At 45.6% G+C, this 20,826-nt stretch overlaps 1 protein-coding gene across 2 annotated transcripts; it reads left to right on the top strand.

The window, feature by feature from the left end:
- The first annotated feature begins 3,907 nt into the window (after positions 1-3,907).
- On the top strand, positions 3,908-20,806 carry LOC114015278 (uncharacterized). Of its 2 annotated transcripts, none has more exons than XM_055698707.1 (6): positions 3,908-4,343; positions 12,556-13,023; positions 15,610-15,750; positions 16,173-16,241; positions 16,791-16,881; positions 17,201-20,806. In XM_055698707.1, the coding sequence occupies exons 1-6, from the start codon at positions 4,289-4,291 to the stop codon at positions 17,406-17,408; spliced, it is 1,032 nt and encodes a 343-aa protein (XP_055554682.1). In that variant the 5' UTR covers positions 3,908-4,288; the 3' UTR covers positions 17,409-20,806. The 2 variants fall into 2 exon arrangements, with proteins under 2 accessions (XP_055554682.1, XP_055554681.1); XM_055698706.1 differs by having other exon boundaries at positions 12,553-13,023.
- Positions 20,807-20,826: the final 20 nt, after the last annotated feature.

Here is a 20,826-nt window from a genome sequence, read left to right as displayed (position 1 = left end):
TGTGAGGACCACATCTAACCCAGGCATTTCTAGAGATGCTGCTTTATCCCAAACCAGCTCCACTTCCCAGCCATGGGAGAATTTTGATATGTAAATATCTCTTTTTCCTTCTCTATTCCTTCTTGAAGATACATGACCTTTACTGCGGTTACTTTCCTAAATGTCTGATGCTAAGCGTTTGTGCATGATCAAAGGTTTCACTGCAGAGACAACCCTGCGATGGCCAGACCCCTTGGCTTGCCTTGGCACTTATCCAGCTTCAACTAGGGCAATGAAAGCCCACCTTCAAAGCAGACGTGGATGGAGGAATGACTCATTAGTGCCAGCCAGCAGCCAGAGGGATGTTTTAGGGGTCTTACCACCGAAAATCAGTCTGGTTATAAGCAAGAAAGGCTTCCCTGGGTTTTTGAGGAATTACACTGCATGGGTGAAGCTGATCCTTTCACAAGCACTTTGAACCAGGCACCAGACAGAAAAACCTGCAAAAGGCCAGACAGCTGAAAAGAATGCTAATTAACATTTGCATCTTGCCCAAAGGAGCTTACCCAGGGAGAGGGGAAGATTTCAACCCCTAAAATATGGAACAACTGAAGAGCCCCAGCCCTCCTCACCCTGGGGACCCGGTCCGAGTTTTGCCATTCCTGTCCTGGCATGCCACTGAGGGTATTTTAAGCTGCTTGTTGATGTCCCCATGTCATACGGAGTCTGGCTGGCTCCAAGGCTGAGGTGAAAGCCTAATGGATGGCTGTGCTGTTCCTGAGCATCCCATGGGCTTTAAGCTAGTGAAATACTTGTCTCTGCTTGCTCTCCCAGCTGCTGTGCCGGAAAGCAGTGCCTGTCCCACACCAGACAGGGCTGCATTTGGGTGTCTGGTGAGTAATCCCTGCATTTGAAGATATGTGGCTAATACCATCTCCTTATCAGGAGATGAAATTTCACTTTATCATCACTTCACTCTGACTAAATTCACCATGAGCTGCAAAATTATGAGAAAAAGCAAGGTACCTCTCAAACTGATGATGGAGCCAAGAACTAGGCTGCTCCATGGGACTCAGTTTGGCAAGAACTAACCAATGTGGAAATCACATGCCTGAGAGCCAGCAGTTACAGGACTCTGTATCCTACATGTATCCTGCTCCATGTGGGAGAGACCACAGCTGTAAAGTAGCTTGCTCTTTCCTAGGGGCAGCCCAGGGAAAGTAAGCTGTGGAAACTATTTGAAGAAAGCATCTCTACACGTGAGACTATGCCATGCCATAAGCAAACCAATGCATCACAGAAGAATGTGCTCTAAGGCTACAGAGCAATTTTATACAGAAATGCTTTCTTCCATGTGTAAGAAGTAAGGCCAAAGTGGTGTCCTGTAATCCTAGAAATCTCAGTGACTTATTCATTTTAGTCTGTGTTGACACGTCACTTTAGACTGACCACTTTTCTCCAGAGTTTAAATACGGCTTTGGTTTCTGGGTTAGGCTCTCCTCAGTCCAGTGCTAGTGGGGGGCTCAGCAGCAGCCTGAACATCCTGTATCTCACTGAGGGATTGACAAAGCCAGAAAAAAAAGAATTTGCCTTTGGATATGGTGTTAAGTTGCATCTCTAGATGAAACAGATCTCCAGATGGAGAAGATCTCCACATGGAGCAGAACTCTGGTCTGGTGCCCCAGGGCAGGGCAGTGGGCAGCAAGAAAAGCATCCAGGTTCTGTGCTGTGGTAAGCCTCATCACTCTCAACACCAGCCAGAGCTGATGGCACCAGACCCAGGGGACAACTGAGCTGAGATGCTTCAGGACATCACATTGCAGGAGGAGCACCAGCACATGCCCTCTAGAAGAAAAGCTGAAGACTTTTCCTTCCTTTCCTTAGGGCAAGGGAGTGAACATGGCTTAACAGCAGGTGGAAGAGGTTATTTAAAGCAAGAAGTTACCCTTCAAAAAGCTGGAATCACACCTTGGAAAAGAAAACACCTGGATTTCCTAAAGGCTTTGCACAGAGTTTAAAAGGCTCCAGCAGGAACAGAGGAGACTCAGAATAAGAAAGAATAGTCCAGGCAAGGTTAAATAACTGCAGAAAGAAGGAAGTGGTAGGAATGAGGACATGGACATGAGAGGGTCTTGCCCAGGGCAAAGTCTGAGCCATCCATCAGGCAGAGGCAGGAGATTTGCTAAACACACTGACACTGGGAAATCCTGAGATGAAAATGGCAGGAAAAGAGTAGGGGACACTCTATTTTTTGTTTTTCCTTGGCATCCTCTGTGGATGACTGCTGGGTTCAGATCTGAGGATAGAACTGTCGCCTGACCCTGCACAGTCCTTCCCATGCTAACACTGCAGCAAAGACCACTGACAGCCCCCAGCCTAAGAGGAGGAGATATTCCTGGCACATACAGGGAAAGGCTTTCTGGGTGTTAAAAAGCAACCATGATCCAGTGGATTGGGAGCTCAGAGACAGACTTGATGGCTCTGGGCAGATCACAGCCTCTATGTGCCTCAGTTTCCCCTGTGCGAAATGGACAGAAGGACCGGGAAAAGAAACACGGGACATGTACCAGCTCCCAGGGTCAGAGCAACAGCAGGATTGATGCTAGAAGAGCACAACAACCTTTTCACCAGGATATTCACAGCAATGCTCTCCATCCAACGGGGAGACACGTCCACCCTGAGCTCTCCCCTCTTCTCCTTCTCCTGTGGGAGAGACATGCTTGCTCAGCAAGCACAGTGGAGAGCATTTGCATTTTCAACCCCAGTCATGCGGGGAAGAGTTTAACACCTGTTAAATTTTTCATTAAAAATGCTCGGTATTTAGTGCAACTTGACACATTCCAATAGGGAAAAGGAATGAGTAATCCCAAGGAAACCCATTCTGTGGTATTTTTCTTGAGCACAGTGCTACGGCCAGACAGGAGCAACCTCACCAGGGCAAGAACTTACTCCAGCCTTCCCCTTTGTTTGGCCATAGGATATCCCCCACCATATCCGCATCCGCCTGGGAAGAAGCCAGTCTGGACTGAAGCCAGATCCACCATCAGAGACCGAGGGGTGGGGTGGGTGTGAGCTCTCATCCCAGGGCTGGGCAAAGAGGGAACTGCACCTTTGCAAGGCTCTGACCTGAGCCCATGTCCCTGAACGGATGCCAGCACTGTGCTGTTTTAATTAGACAGCATGGCCACTAAACGAAGGAGCTCCCAGCTCTCCAAGCAACTCCAGGTCTCATGGGCAGAGCTGGGAGTTGTGGCATTGGTGCTCATCCAGGTCTGGACCCCAAAAGTAAAAGTGAAGCCATCACTTTTTATGTTTTTATGCAACAGGGTTAATGGTATATGATATATGTATTTTGCACACACACACACACACACATATATATATATGTACACACACACACACACACACACACATATGTAATACGTATATATATAATAGTCATGAGAATGACCCCAGAAGCGAGGGAGACAAGTGCAGAGAGGATGCGGCTGAACAGGAGCACCTCACTAGCAAAATGATAACTCTTTCTTCCCCTGCTGCTCTTTTACCCGACAGCCTTTCCTGCTGCCCCTCGGGGAGCGATGTGTGGTCTTCCCTCTGTGCAGAGCCCAAACCACGTGTGAAAAGCCAAACTCAACCTGAGCAACCCTCAGGGCGAGCATCAGGGCAGACTTGCAGTGGGACCCTGCTCCCCAGCCAGGAGCTCAGCTCCCCCTTCCATCACCCTCTGGCTCCAGGACACCCGCAGCTGGTTTGTGAGGTTTTATCTCTGCCATGACTTGTAACGGTCCTTAAACTCATCTCGGCAGCGATAATTCTCCCTAAAGAGAAAACAACGCTGTGACAGCACAGCCGACCGCAAGGTTTCAGCAGACACATCCCACGCCCCTCTTGGCACTCCTGCCAAACTTTGCCTTTTCTTGCCAGGCCAGCCCTGCATCCTCCTCTGCTCCCAGTGCTGACAAAGGCAGCCCGCCAGCCTGCTCAGCATTCGGCTCCCATTGCTGGGAGCTACCAACTAAGGAGCCCAGCTCGGCAGCTGGGAGCATCCCAGTCTAGTGTCCCCACTATCCTGGCTCGTCGTATGATTTCTCCTAAGGGATAGACACTGAGCTGGGACTGCGTCTCCAAGCTGATCCTCTGCTGATAAGCGGCTGCCAAGTCTCCAGTGCTAAGACAAAAGAGTTTTTCTCTTCCTAGCCAGTTTTGCTGCTGTGAATGACAGAGGAAGAGGGAAAAGCAAGCTGCCTGGCACTCCTCGTGGGCGAGAGGCTACAGGGCTCCTTCCCCCTCACTGTTCTGGCAGACCATGGAGCTTTTCAGGCTGAGCCTGGGGTGTATTTGCCTCCTTCCTTGGCTTGAGGGTAAGTTTCTCCTCCTTTGGGGTAGCTGGGAAGTGGGATGTGAACTGCCTCCCAGGTTTTAACCTGCTTTCCTGCTGAAGCGTTGCTTGGGTTGCAAAACTCTGAACCCACCAGCTGCAAAACAAGTGCCTACAGACACATTTCAAGGCAGCATTTAAAATGGGATTAAATGCAGGGGTACAGGACAGTGAGGGACAGGCTGGCAAGGCGCTAGGATGGCTTGGCCAGAGACACTGTGGCATCATGCTGGCTGCTTCTATAAAGCGCTTTTAAGCTGCTAAGAGTAGTGGATGAATAAACCTGCTCTGAGGGTGAGGCAGGCACTAACTGACCTCTGAAGCACTCTGCTCCCTGCCCTGGCTGCTCCTTCCCGGCAGAGGTGAGCAGGCTCAGACCATGCTGGCAGCATGAGAGAGGGTGGTGGGAAGGGTAGCAAAACCTCATCACATTAGTCCTGCTCCTGTGGTGGTTGGCTGGGAACGGGGATGTGCTGGGGAGCTGCAGAGTCTGTGCCACGCATCTCCGTGGAGCAGACTTGGTGGTGGCTCACATTAACATTCAGCTGCTTGCGGGAGTTGCTCAGATCCTGGCTCCTGCCCGTACACAGCAGAATTTTGAATCTGAGCAGCCTTGGTTTTGACATGCATGGGTAGAGGAGGAAAGCAGAAGTTCTGCCAAGTATCGTCCTGCAGAGCTGGAGCAGTGCTACCCAGGAACAGCTACCCCAAAGCAGTGCTGCCTGTGGTCTCACCCATTCCATTGTGGGCAGTGAGCAGCATCTATATTCTCTAAAAACAGGCAAAGCTCCTGAGTTAGTAAGTAATTCCCTTTTTATTTTGCTGTTATGCCTAAGATGCCAGGTTGAAAGGCACTCACTGAAATAGATCCCTGCAGTGCTTCAAGGCTAATTCAGTCCCTGAAGCCGCACAGAGGACAACTCTGCAGTTTTACAGGTTACTTGCTCAAAGCTTTTCAAGCTCCTGAGACCAGAGGACTACAGCTATTTGGGTGGCACAGCTGGGATGCTTATTCCTTAAAGACAAACCTCGGACTGGCAGCTCCAACCAGCTGCTTTCCATTCCCTGCTCCACAACCTCTAAGTGCACATTCCCTGGGTTGCTTCAAGCAGCTTGCCCTCAGCTTTCTCTGCAGCCAGATCAAGGCAGAGGTTTGTGGTCCCACAGATTTGACTTTTGCTCCATCTACTGCTGTTTTGTGTACCCCAAATCTTGCAATTACAATAAATCCAGTGAACTGAATCTCTTATTTTTTAAGCCCCCAGGCTGAGGTATGTCACTGTACTAGTGAAGGATGAGGACATGTGTATTTTTTAAGTTACAGGATATCTGGTTAGGACCTGGAGGTGACATCATGGTGGGATGCCAGGAGAGCAGAACAGCCTTCAGAGCCTTGCTCTTTCTCTCACTCTAATACAGATCTTGCATGGTGTTAGAATAAAGTAGTTCTTTACTGCTGCTACATGACAGAAGCCCAATGGCTGTGCTTTGTTAGTAAATTAAGGAGGATCACAGGACATTTCCTTTCCAGTGAAATTGGTTTGGTGCCATGGCATGACCAGCTGCTACCTTTCAGCCAGACCACTAATAAAACCACAATTGTTTTTCAAGAAAGGAATTTATCTTCCCAATAACTGCCAATGCCAAAAGCAAACTCAAAGAGCAGACAGCAAATTTGTTCTTGCTTGGGTCCCCTGGAGCAGCCTCTCCCCATCCCATCCTGCCTGGGGCTGCTGAGCTTTCAGGCTGTCAGCAGGAAAGAGGTGCTTGCTCTCGACACACCTTAGAGGGCTTGGTTTCTTGCTGGAAAATGGAAATCCTGGAATTGCCTAAGCTGGTTCTGACAGTGTTTTCATCAGAAAATGCCTGCAAGCTGGGAAGGAGGTGACACGTTTTCTTAAGAAGTTAAGCTTAACAGTAACCCAGTGAGTTACAAAGGATGGTGGGAATTTGGAACCAGCAGGATCTGTGCATATACAGGCAGAAAGAAAACTGCTGAAATAACACCACATTTAACACTGACTCTCGATTCTCATGCACCGAGTGTGAGGCTGGCGGTGGCTCTGTTTGGCATCCTGGCCCAGTCTCTGGGACCCTGGGGACTGCTCTCCTCCCCTCTGAGCCCGCGTGCAGTGCTGGCTGCTCCCCGAGCCCTCATGCCTCCCTCTCCTAAGGCAGCCCTAAGCGTCTTGCATTGAAGAGGCAGAAAGACTCCCCCCAACATCCAACTATTTCCTGCTTGGGGGATTTCCTGATCCTGGTGTGTTTAACTCTTCAGTAGCTATCAGATCTCCTCCCTCAGCTTGTGCAGACTTTCCCTGGCAGCATGGATGCACAGAAGCCACCTCCTGCAGGTTGTAAGCCTTCCCTTGGCACCCCTTGGCACACCTGGGATCAGTCCTTGACCAGTTAGCCCCTGCCCGTCCTCTCCAGACCTCTCTGGATTTTATAGACTTCCATCATATTCCACCAGGGACTGGTTTTCAGGGACTGGTTTTCCCCACATGCTTCAGCTTCATGTTGACTTCATCAGACTCCCCCGCTTCCCATCATTTATCCATGTCTTTTTCCATGCCAAAACCTTCCTTGTTTTCCTACAGCTGCTCTGTTCCCTTGGAGGCCTTTGCTGAGATACTTGGTCAAAGGTGGACCTTGCAGTAACATGGAAAGCTATGAAGCTTTTTTTGGTTTTGGTCAACCAAAATCTCACCAACAGGGACTCACCAGGCTCTGTCTAGCATCATCCTTTCCATAGGTAGATTGGTCACATCCACTGACTTGTCATGGACATTTGAGTCTCTAAACTTTACATCCAAGTAAGCACAGTTATAGGGTAAAGGAAGACCAGGGCAAAATAAATCTAATATTGGTTCCAGTCAATAGCCTGTTTTGCAAAAAAACCCACAACCTGATCTCACCTCCTGCCATATTGGTCTTGGCTGTAAATTCAGGCAAAATATACAACCGAGTGCCAGTCTCACTGCTTCCCTGTGAATATCTAATTTCCTGCTTTTGACCAAACACATCTGGGTCACCACACCCCTCTCATGGCAGCAGGTGCCTTCCAGCTGTTTTTAAGATGACCTGTTTTTTAATGTTGTGGCTGCTGCAGATGGATGCTTGCCTTCGAGGACAGGTAGAGGCAGGAAAAGGTAAATTCCTGACTATCACTCAGCAGTCATCTTCTCCCTACAGAAAACAACCACTTGGCAAGAGAAATTGAGCTAATTAAAGGATTTTTCCAACAGTTAGGAACCCCACCAGGGAGGGCAAAAGGGGCAGAGGCCAATGCTGAGGTTCCCAGGTGACCTGGAGTGTTTTGGGAATCTGTGCTTGGTCAGTGCTGACTTGGACCCTTCGCTCCACAGACCCTTTAGAGGGAGCAACCCATCCCCAAGCAATTTGCAGATGGCTTTGATCAAGCCGTCACAGGCACTGCTTAGAAACAGCAGAAACTTTCCCAGCCAGACTGGGATTACTGGTAACCAAGGCTTTCCTGGTGGCATTACCTTAATTAGGAACGTTGCATGGTCTTCGCTCCTAATCCTATAAGGAACAGCATGTCCCAAGGGTGGCCGTGCTGCAGAGAAGCAGAGGGCTATATTTGCTTGCTTTTCTTGCTTGTAACTAGACAGAGTGGCAGTATCTTAGGACAAATGAGCTGGCAATAACTGCCTTTGCTAGAAACTGTTTATTTTGTTCCTAAAAATATGAAGAGGCCAAAATGTTCAAGCATGAGTAGCTTAAAGCAGGCATCTACTCAGGGTCTGTGGGTAAGGCTGGCATTTTCCAGAGACGCTGAGTCCCCAGGGAGCACACTGGATGCTCTGCTCACTCCAGGTTAACATTCCTAAAATGTTAGGGCTGATGGCCTCCTTTGCAGGGCTACTGGACAATGGGACTTGGCAGTGTTGGGGAAATAAAGACATTTTTCCTCCTGAGTAAGGATTGTTGGTGTCTGATGTGTATATACTCTGATTTTATTGGTGGGTCCACCCCTTGTGACTGTGTGGGGCATGTGCAGCAATTGCTACCAGTTACCTGTATCTAATCATAAGTTGCTCTCTTAGCAATATCTCAGTGTCAGGAAAGCAATATGGGTAGCAGATGGTGAACCTGTACAATGGACAGAGGTTCACACCTTGGAAGGCAAGGATCAAGCAAAACACCACAAGAAAAATCCTGCTGTTGGTAGCCAGCCTTACCGAGAGCTCAGCCTCACTGCTGGTAGGGAAGACACTTGGACCACAGTTCAGAGGAGCAGGATAATGGCCCCAGCTTTGCTGCCACCCTCCTGTCTAATGCTGAACCAAGTAAACTTTAGTTAGACCTCTGTTCCCAAGCTGTAAGATGGTGGTTGGACTCTTGGACCTGAGGTATGGTGCGAAGATAAAAATCTGTTAATAACTCAGTGTCATACGCTACTGAGGAGCTATACAAATCTCAAAGGAAATCACTTCAGTTGCAGTGCTGATGTTCCTCAACTCACATGCATACCCATGTAAGATGGGCTGTCCTGGTGGACCTTCAGTGGGGTGAGTCTCTGCAAAATGAGACCTGCATAAAACCAAGAAAGCTGGTAGAAAGTGGCAGTTCAAAAGTGCAAAAGGCTGGTAGATAATATGGGGGCACACAATTCTTGCTGCTAACGTGTAGGTAACACAGCGATTCTTTAGAGAGGAACATACAGTATCAGGGACTGTATACAAAGAACAAAACACAAATCTGCTGGCGGGGTTAACAGCAGCACTCTTCAAAATGTAATGGAAAAATGAAACCTGTGAACAGACAGTCATTGGCAATAAATAACTGGCATAAGAAGGGCAGCCAAAGCAGGACAGTGTAGAAAGGCTGTATGGATTATCAGTTCCAGTGCTCACTTCAGACATGGTCAGGGAGGTCCTCACATGGCATCACTCTCTGCAGTCTGAAGAGTGTTATCAACCCAAATTGTCAACAGGGTACGTTTTAGGGAAAAAAAAAAGATAAATAATCTGTGGGGAATGACCAGCCCAGATGGTATTCACACTGAGTTACAGGAAACCAAAGGTTACATTTTTTGCATTTCTAAGCAGTATGTAAACTCTTACTTAAAGCAACCTCAGCACTAAAGGGCTGCATTATAGCAATTATGTCTCCCTTAAGAGGGATCCTTGCATAGCCTGGGGAAACACAGGTCACTAGGTTTGATTTCAGTGTCAGGCAAGTCAGTAGAAGCAGAGAACAGCATTTGCAGACAGATAGATAAATATGAGAAATGTCAATACAATTTTGTAGTGGAGATGTCTGACATCTGTGTTGGCATCAGTGAGCACATAAATGTGATGAGCTGATCTAGACCTTGCACCTGCATTTGCAAAAGGTTTTTCATAAGATTCTTCCACTGAGGCCCTGAAGAAAGGCCATTCTCATAGAGTGGGAGATAGCCACAGGCTGGAGCAAAGAAGTGGAGTAAATTAACAACTTATTACTCACTTCCAAACTTACTGAATAAGTTTGGGTCTGGAGCACAAATCTTACAACAAAGGGGGTTGTTTATCCTGGAGAGGAGGAGGCTTGGGGGGGACCTTGTGGCTCGCTGCAGCTGCCTGAAAGGAGGGTGTGGGCAGGGGGGTCGGTCTCTTCTTCCAGGTGACAAGTGACAGCGCAAGAGGAGATGGCCTCAAGCTGCACCAGGGGAGGTTTAGATTGGATATTAGGAAAAATTTCTTCACCCAAATGGTGGTAAAGCATTGGAACAGGCTGCCTGGGGAGGTGGTGGAATCACCATCCCTGGAGGTTCTTAAGAAACACACAGATGCGGTGCTTAGGGACATGGTTTAGTGGTGAACTCAGCAGTCCTGGACTAACAATTGAACCTGATGATCTGAAAGGTCTTTTCCAACCTAAATGATTCTATGATTCTGTGACAATGATGACAGCAGAATGAAGGTATCAGCAGGTGCCAACACAGATAAAAAAGGGTGAACAATGAAATTATTAATTTTGCTGATGAGCAAAATTATTAAGAATAGTCAAAACTGAAGCTGACTGTGTGGAGCTGCAGAAGGAGCTCATTATACTGATTGAGCAACAAAATGGTCTTTGAATTTCAGAGTTGAAAAGTACAAGGTAGTGTACAAGGGCAAAATCATTTTAACCATAAATACCCAGCAATGCTCCTTTAACTAGTCCATAAATTCTAGGAAGGAGGCACTGGCATCTTTGCTATCTTGAGTGAGCACTTTGCTTGTCTGATTCTTACCCTCTTCCCCTATTAGCAAATGCTGATGCCCAGTGCTGGAGACAGGATACTGGGCTCAGCAGATATTTTATCTGACCCAGCACAATTCTTATGTTCTCCTGTTACATTTTTATGCAGCTGTAACATCATCATCACTTTGAAAATGGGTTATTCCTCATTAAGGTGAAACAAAGAGATGAGAGTCCTGAATTCCAGGTGCTAGAAAAAAACATGGTGGTGGGATTGTATTCATCCCTTTGTATTTTCTAAAGATTATGGGAGGTTATATTTGAGACATATCTCCTGCCTTTAGAAGCTGGCAGAAACTCGAGGCCAAGGTGCATTAAACATCTTTTCTCCATCCAGCCCTCAATAGGGGGTAAAGGGGATGGGACTCGCAAGCATCCTCAGATCCCACAGAAATTTCATTTCCACTTAGGCACATGGGCTTGGAAGGAATTGCCTTGACTGGAGGCTGTCACAGGTCCATGAATGTCAATATCCCAGTGTGAACACATCTGTGCTGAACTCGGAGCCAGTGCAGGAGCTCTACCACAGCTTCTGGCTGCCTTTCTCCACACATTCAGGCTGACCAGAAAGCCCTGAACTGTTTCTGATTTAACAACGCCCAGTCACTATTAATCTAGCAGACCCCTAGAATTTCCTGAGAGAAAATGTAAGAGCTCTGTTAAGCTATTGTTCATACCCTTGATATTGTGTACCGGCTTCTGTTTACGCGGTCAGTTTTTTCAGGTACCGAGCCAAATACTTGCTGCCAGGGAAAAGTATTGTTCTTTGCTTTGTGGGGGGAAGCTCTGCAGAAACAGTTGTTTAGATAAACATCACGTTTTCAGTCTCCTCTTAATCTTCGTGCTCAATACTGTATGTTGACGGGGCTTTCATAACTCTGACTCCTGAGGGAAAAAAAGTCACCAGAAAAGCTGGAAGTTACCATTTGGTAATTGTAATTAAAATGAAAAGATTTCTCATAATGTCTAGAAACTTCAAGTTTTATTTCTGTCCCTCTGTTTTAGGCACAAAACACACAGCAGAAGGTACTCCTGCATCAGTGACAGATGGTTTAGTATTTAACATTTTTCTCAGGATGTTCACAGGCCACATCTAATGATTCTGTACTGAAAATGGGGGCTATTGTCCAGCTAACAGGATGTCCAGTCATCAGAGATGTTGGGACCCCTTGCTATTAAAAGAAACAAGTCATTACAGAAATCACTTCAAATTGTAGTTCTGTTGTGAGGCAGCTGTACCAATACTTAATTTAAGGGATCCTTAAAAATGGTGCCTTCATGCCTGGGGAGCACAAATGTATGTCAAGTGTGCTAATTCCAAGTTTACACCAATATGTAAATAAGCTCTGTCAGTCAAGTACTTGCAGATTTCTGATGAGGTATGGTTTTATCCCAGCATTGCTGTAATGTCACCGGAAGCCACTTAATGGAAACAGTAGCCCAAAGTGGCCTAATTGGCCCCAGGTGAAAAGCACCTGAGGAATTCAGGGGTTTAAATTGCTTTTTTATAAGAAAGATTTGATCTAGATAGGGGCAAAAAACCCCCACACCCAACCATCCAATTATTTTGGAGGGAGGAAACGATGGGTACCTATTTAAAGGAATTGAAATACTGGATTAAATATATATAGGCAGATATTACATAATAGTTCAACTTTTAAAGTGTGGTGGATTTTCACCCATTAGTTACAAGGGATACTGACGTTGTTATTAGTTTTCTCTAGTACCGCTCCTGGCTGTTTGCATACACTGTATTTTAATGAAATATCATTCTGGGGAATTAGGAAGCTGGGGGAACTGTTAATCTAGCCATGCCTACCCATGGAAGGACGGGTGGGTTACGTCTGCCCTCTCCCAGGGCATTTGCAATGTCTGGTGCTCAGAAGGCTTGTTTGCCTTGGACATGCACAATACTAAACCATGCTCTGATTGTACCACAGTAGCAGAGGGACAAGGCTTCCTCATAAGGAACACCCGGATGGAAAAGTGCATTCGTGTCTCCCACCACGAGACCAACAGCATCAGCCTGACTGACTGCAAGGTGCACTCCCAGCAGCAGCAGTGGAGCTGGGACCCTGCCACCAGGACCATTGTCAGCCTTCACACAAAGCAGTGCTTGTCAGCCCACAAGATGCAGGAGTATGCTCTGGTCAAGATGGAGCCTTGCGGGGACTGGGAACGCCAAGTGTGGTCCTGCAGCAAGAAGGGACACCTGACTCTGCAGAGCTTGGGCTTCCACCTCAGCACCAAGAAAGGAGGCCATAAGGTCTTTGTCTCAAGGGAGAAGGACAAATTCAGCAGGTGGAAGACTTTAGCAGATGGAACCATCTGTGCTGCTGCCTGGACAGCAGCTCCAAGGCCCAACAAACCAACACAACCAGCTGCAGGCACACATGTGTGGATCTATGAAAGTAAGATGAGGTCGATTTAGCATCAGGTAACATCTAACCTTACATATCATTCAAGCCACCTAACTCCAGGCTTGCATCCATCATTCTAACTCATGTTCACTTTGGCCCCATCTAGAGAGACACCAAATGGCTCCAAGTTAGCCCAGCTACTTGGTACCACCAGTTCCCTGTAGTTGCTGCTGAGTGTTTTCCAGAAAGCACGCAACACCTTACAGGATCAGGACTCTAAACATAAGCTGCATTTCATGACAGGCAGAAGTCAAGTATTTTGGAAAGTTCATGTGAATCGGTGCCCAAAGCTAAGAATAGTTGCAATTGCTTAGGCCTCCTGAGTCCAAAACAACCAAGGAAGTCCCACAGAGTCAGGCACTTCACATTTTGAAAGGGCTTTTGGTACTTATTACTTTGGGATGTCATTTTCGGTAACAAGAAAACTGGGGGCAGCTGAAAACCTCTTTAAAACTTGTATGAACTACTGGAAGCAGCTATATTTGAAATGAGAAATTGTTGCTTCTGTTTCTAAGCAACACGTTACAGTTATCTCCTGCCAGACCCCAACAGTGCACCCATCACAAGTGAAGCCATGGTTCTAGCCTTCATCCCATGCTCTTACGATCCTCAGAAGTGAACCTCGCTCCTGGTGCCTGATATAACCATAAAGAGAATAGTGAACACAGCAAGTAGCAGGAGCTAATTAAAGTGCTGCCATCCCTTTGCATTAGGAAAACCTAGAACATGACATCAGTTATAAAAAATCTGGTTTGTGTTACCAGTTTCATGACCTTGGCCTCTGTTAAAAAGATAATCTCTACCTTCATAAGCGTTCGCTATCCCCTGCTTAGACTGTACACAAAAAGGGCAGAAATCCTGGTCTTGTCATAGTTTTAAGTGTTTGACACCAGGCTAAAAGACATCAAGCATGGTCATTGCACCAGGATGTGACTGTCATAATTTGTCAGATGGCGAGTGAAGCCCATTGCTAACCACTGATAATTCATGGTCCAGTCTGTTTCCCTCTTTCATTTAGCCTCTTATGCAAAGGAAGGTGGTTTCAAGACTTCTCTTGTGAAGTTGTGTGCAGAACTGAGACCTGAAAATCACACTCAGTTCCTCCCCTCATCCTCTCCTCCTCCCCCTTCTTCCATTCCACAGATGAAAAGAGCTGGTGTTTGTAATGACTTTTCTGTGTTCTGTAGATGATGAGGTTCCCAGTCTGCCTCAGGAGAAATTTCCCTTGCATAAGGCTATTCCTTACCTTAAGGCCTGATGGCCCCAATGAGATTTTCAGCTTTGCAGAAATGAGTAAAGAGAAAATTTGATCTATCTGGGTGGCATAAGCAAATGGATTATGAGTGCAACCCCTTGACACAAAGAGGCTATGTCTAATTCAAAATAAAAAAGAGATAACACTAGCTTTTTTGGCTGTCATGTGCAGCTAAGATAGCCTTTTACCTGAGGTTTTTAATTAGCCAACTAGAAGGTTAACATGCAGTTACGACAGTAGTCACAAGTGTTAGTGTTTGTTTAACATGCAGGTAAATACAGCCAACACAAATTACATACCATAACAAATCAGTTAAATATAGGCTAGGAAATGCGTGGAACATTTAAGATATGGGAAAAGGCATGTGAAAAGGGCATTTGCATTCCCCAAGGCAATGTTCCTGGCAGCCCAGGGCTGCCTCTGAGCCAGCCTCCCCAAACAAGGCTGCAAGGGTAAACACAGAGCAGGCTTTGAATCAGGTTGTGCCAGTTAGTGTGTCTTGTGCAAACTGGTAATTTTCCTATCAACCCCATGGTTCAGAGTCTACTGGAGGGAACCTCTGACTACTCAGTAACAACATCAAAGTCCTATGTGTTTGTTCAGGCTGTTCTTATCCAAGTTTCAGTTGATCATCAGCAGGAAGCTTTCATTATGGTGGGTTATTTGCTCGACAAGTTCCACCCGTGTACCCATGGATGCTCATGCCACAGGAAGGGATGGGGTTGGGATAAACAGTGGGGAGCCCTGAATATATGGGTTTCTTGGTCTTGCCACATGCATCAGTGAAGGAGAGGGATGACTACTGCTGCCACAAGATTTCCCACAACCTTCCCTCTAGCAGTAGTTGATACCCCACATACCCTACTTCTGGAGTAAGACTGGCAACACAAAGGATGCCATTGAGCCTTGCAAGAGGTATGGACTATTTACAACCCTTTCAATCCCATTTCATCATCTGCTCTGTTGGTAATACTTGTGATGCTTCTACTTGCCTCTTCCTCACACTTCATCCTTTAACAGCTGGTGTTTTGCACTCCATCTTTTTAGACCAATTACCTTATTTACCACCAGAAAACAAGCTCTGCTTTGGCTATGGGTTCTGTCTTGAAAGGTTCATTTCAGCTTTCAAATCTGTGAGAACTGAAGGCCCCTGCTTCACAGAAGGTCATCACTATTGCACCACGTCCTGTTTGCCATGCAGGCTAGAGGACTAATACCACAAGGGCTGGGTTCCCTTCCCTTCCCAGGCACCAAGCATATCCAGGTTTCTGTACAAAAAATAAATGATAATCACATACATCTTCACTTTATTTCCTTCCAAGCTAAAACCATCGACTCATCAAAGATCAATGCCATGGACAGAGGATCTTCTGTGAGCTTCACTGACCCACCTCTGGCTAACAAATTTAACAGCACAGTGTCTCCAGCGAAGACCAAGCAGGCATACTTCCCAGCAAATGAAGGTGAGCACTTTTCTTTTCTGAAGGCATATGTAAGAACTGCAGGAAGAGAAGCGTGGGTGGCATCTAGAGATTACTCAAGTATTTTCAGTGGTGTAAGTACCTGAGTACTTCTGAAGAACTTCCACATATACCACTGAGTGGTTCAAGGCTTTGCTTTCACACAACATGTTGAGATGTTTGCCTTGGCAAGCAGTTCGGTGATAACAGCCATAATCTTAACCTGAAGGCACAGACATCAGATGTTCTAGAAACAAAAAATAGCAGTAGCTGGGGAATACCGAGGAACAAGAAAGTCTCCTTTTTCATTCGAGCTCCTTACCAAGGGAATTTGTGGTTACAGTGCAATCCCAGGAGGAAGCTGGAGCTTTCTCCAGTCCAACAGTGGAAGCTGCTAATCTAAGCCTCTCTGTTTCTTCCCATAGATGTATCCCACAATCACTCTAAAAAGCACCATGGAAATCGAGGGAAAAATGCTGGAGCCAGGCTTGCAGGTAGGTCCAGGGATCAGCCAGAGGAGGAGGAGACCAGGTGGAGGAAGGTTCATCGGTGCCTCTGACCTTCCCATCAATACAGTTACATTCCCCTGGGTCCTGCTGAGGATGCTTGGTAGGGAATGAGGGCACCAAACTAACTGTCAGAAAAACTCCTTTTAAAGATTAAACGAATCTCCCCAGGCCTGGAGTAAAAAAGTTAGTAAAAACATAAAATTGTTTTGTCCCAGCTCATGAAGGCAAATAGGTACCCACTAACACTGGTGCCTTCCCCAGCCCTTCTCTTTTTGTATCAGAGAGCTGCAGAGCAGAGAAGCATGAATAGTTACTGTCTTCCTAGGAAGAAAGAAAACCTTTTTGTTGCTATTTGCAATAGAAGGATGCTGTGCAGCATAAAGAAGCTGTAAGATGTTGATCTTATGGACAAAGCACTTTTCCTGTTACCTGCTAGTCTTCAGGGACATTACAGGTGGTTTTTGTGGGAATCATGGCTATTGCATAAGAATGGGGATAGGTACAGCAAATGAATATTATCTGATATCCTTTCAGGCACCAACTGGAAGACAGCCATGCTGGTCCTCAGCCCCTTGGCATTCATACTGGGATTAATAATACTGACACTCAACGTTCATTACAACAAGTAAGTGAGATTCAGGTTCATCTGGTTTACCACTTCCCTGTCCAGCATCCCACACCTGAAGTGTCTGGCTCTAAGCAGATGGTCCTGCTCACCCATAATGTCACCCTTCATGATTTCTCCTCTCCACCACTCTGTTTCTCCCTCCCACCCACTATTCCATCCAAATACAGCCATTAATGTTGGCTCCTCCTCTTCTACTCACCTTGCACCATCCCTTGAAGGTTTAGGGAACATAGGCACTACAATTGCTGAAGCAGTTGACATAGAGAAGCTACCAAGTGACAGAGGCAGTTATGTACCCTCTTCTCTCTTCTCCTAGGAAGAAGAAAATCCTCTCTGCTCTGAAGAGCTCCCCAGCCAACAGCAGCAGAGCTGACTTGCGGGAGCAGTCTCCCTTACAAAGAGGTCCCCAGCCATACCTTCCACCATCACGCTCCCCTTCCTTGAGGCGTGGAGAGATCCTCATTGAGTGGAAAGATGGGACTGTCACTCCTCTTTTTGATAATGCAAATTATCAAACAGACTAGCTCCATTATAATGGAGCTGTTGTTCCATCCTGTGTCACTTTTCCAACCAGGCAGAGTGGCACCATAGCCAATCGCCTCCCTGGTCTTGCTGTTTTGACAGGGAGTTGTAAGCGCTGTTTGGATTTTTTTTAACACTTGAAAACAATCTCCTTGCACAGCACGAGGTTGAAGCAAGCAGAGCAGATTGTTTGGTTCGTATAGGCACACGCTGCTTAGCTCTTCCAGAGCTGATTTAACCCGTAACAAAACCCAGACTGAGCTAAATCAAGCTGAGACGCTCACCAGCTGCAACTGTCCATTGCCCTGAAATTCTAGAGTTACTGAGCATATAAGCCTTGGAGGCAAGGTGTAAGGTGAAAAACAGAAATCCTGATGATCCTTAAACCCTTTTTAAGATAAAACTAGCTGCCAACAGACAGAAGGTTGTCAAGTTACTTTGTCAATGTGGGAACATAACTAATAAGCGCTGCATTCGGGACTCAAAAAGATTAAAGTCTCCTCCAGATACCTGCCAAAATACTCCCCCCACTAAGTTATCAATTAAGTAACAGCAAGTCATTTTTCTAACTTAAAAGGTAGCACTCCATTGTCCTCTCTGCATCACCGTAAGAGTCCAGCTGACAGAATAGGTCTCTCTCAAAATACTTCCATATTTAGGACATATTAGACCTTACACACTCTTTCTTTACATAGAATGACAAGTAACATCAGTGATACTTGTCAGGGATACATTATCCAGCCCTTTTTACACCAGCCTCTGATTTCCTAGCCATATGGAGCAGTCAGTGAACAGATATAATGCTCCCACCTAGAGCAGGAATACAGTTCTTTTCTAGAAAGGAATACGGCACTGTTTTCAGCCTTCACACTTGTTGTTTTGAGTATAATTAACTGTGACCACCACGCTCAATCCTGATTTTTTCTCAGTGAAACTAGCAATGTCTTAGTGCTTTCCTAATATTAATGGATTTATGCTTTCCTTCTCTCTGATCTTGTGATGATGTAAACTGTAATCATGGCTATAACTCAGGATTTATTTGAAGAAAGAAATACTAACACCAGGAAATTACAAGTATGAGCTGCATCAGTATATTTGTTCAGTAGAGCAAGGGAAACCATATCCTAACCTCTGATTACTCAAGACTTAAACAACGCTTTTCAATTTACCCAAATTAAGTTGTGCTATTTCAGTGGAGCTTGAACTTCTCTAGAGGTTGATTTTATTTAACCTAAGCCAGAAATGGGGTCTCCAGGGAATTTAAAGTCTCTGATATTTTTTTTTTTAAACATATATCCACAGCCTGGTAAAATGGCTAACTGCCATGTGATAATATTATGACCAAAACCTTAATTGGTCTCAAGAAAGAAAATAGAAACCTTATTGGTTCAGGGGATAAAAATCATAGAGGTTAGAAATAAATGTCTTCCCCAGGCAGATTATTCCACTGGAAGGCTTCCCACATGCTCCTTGGGAAAATATTTTACTACTAGACATGGGCAGAGGAAGAACTCTTTCTCCACCAGTGAGCAGTGAACACAAACAAGAGTCAGAATTAAATTCTGAGCTTCCAATTGTTCCACTTTAGAACAAATCCAGAGATTTTTAGGACAAATTTCCAAATGTGTAAGCATCATTTTACACACAAAATTTGTGGGAATACATTCTGTACTTTCTCTCAAATGTACAGCTCTCTCAAAATGCAGTGCCTCACCAGTTCACACAGTTACGTCCCTTGCACCTTTTTCTACAACAGTTAAGATGCCCACATTTGAAATTCTGACCAAGGAGCACATCACCTTACAATGCACTTACTACCCTCCAAAACCTTGACACACTTTGGAAACACTGTGTATACAGTGCCATTAAAACGGAAATACTCGGAGTTCAGCTACTGTTGTGCTTTCCAAAGCAGCAAGTGCTTATGTTCATTACTGCTGAATGGGCAGAACAGATGACTTGCTAATGACTCTCTATAATTCATACTTAATATGCCAATCTTGCTTATAAACATGAAGGCAGTAACACCATTGTTTACATAGCACTGATTAAATGGTAGATTAAACAATAATGAAAAAAGTGAACCAACACAGGCTTTTATCTATTTTCTCCCCCTCTCTTTTACTGGTTGCTATCTTTTATTTACTGCTCACTGGTTTACCTACATTAAAGGCTATAAACCAAATTTTCCAAGGTAAGGACAGAGGAGCTGAAGGTATGAGTGGCACAGTAGCCAAACATCCATCAGGAAAGACTCCAAAACAGCTGACTCTGCCTTGGGGCTGGAGCTGGTGACAGTGGGAGACACCTTCCATCCTCTGCTTCTAAAATAGGTGAGAAACAGAGCAAACGCACAGCCTATGTGCCGTTCACTCTGCCATCACCTGAATGCAATGCTTTTGAACAATGCTCATAATCAAAATAAAACTTGACTGTAAAGTGAAGGAGCACTGAAATTGTTTGTGTGTATATATATAGAAAGCCCCCTTGTAGTCCATCCTTCTTTTGTGTGTGTATATATGTGCATATATATATATATATATACAGACAAAAAAGGATGCACTCTAAGGAGGCTTTTATAAATCACTCTACAGGAAGGTAACAGTGATGAACAACACACCACTGTCACAGCGTTACTAACATTATTAATGTGCTGCACCGAAAGATGAATGCTAACTGGAGAGTAACATGATACTGAACTGCTGCCTGTATTTCTCAGCCTGGTTATGCTGCATCTTGCGTATCGCAGGTCTTCTTCAGGGCTGACGTGATGCTGATGACCCTCGTTCCACTCCTGCAGCTAGGAGGAAGACAAAGTGGAAGCAGAACCCACTTTCTCATACGCTTACTTGCTTTGCAAAGTTCAAGTGCCTAAGCAGCAAAGGCTAGAGGAGACGCAGGGAAAAAGGGATACTTGTTCTCCCACAAAGTTCCCTGGGATTCAGAAAACTTCATTCCTCCCCTAAAAATTTTAATAATGCCATCACTATTTTTTTTTGTGTTTTATGTACCAAAACATCTGAAAGGTTATGAACCATTATTATGAAAACATGCCTAATCGTACCTCAGCTCCCACTAAGTGCCATCGACTAATGTCCATCACAAGAGGTCTCCACAAGAAAGCTGATGCAGGTGGGGCTCACTGGTACCACTGCAGGCTTCTGCAATCATACAGCGTATCTACAGCACAGCACTGGCAGTACACATGGCCCTGCTGCCTGCACATGGGTGTGGGCTGAAGCCACAGAAACACATATGTTATTCAATAGATGCAAGATTGCACATCAGCTTAAGATATTCTGTGCAGAAAATGCTGTATTAGATAGATTTCCCTTTCCCACCGCCCTGAACAAATGTATAGCTAAGGTGTCTGTTAAAGAGCTAAAAAGAAAATAAACAAGCCAAAAAAGAGCTTCAAGT

Source organism: Falco cherrug, chromosome Z (genome assembly GCF_023634085.1).
Source record: "Falco cherrug isolate bFalChe1 chromosome Z, bFalChe1.pri, whole genome shotgun sequence".
Taxonomy (NCBI): Eukaryota; Metazoa; Chordata; class Aves; order Falconiformes; family Falconidae; genus Falco; species Falco cherrug.
Note: the sequence above shows the minus strand (reverse complement) of the source record. Positions and strands in the feature narration are given on the sequence as shown.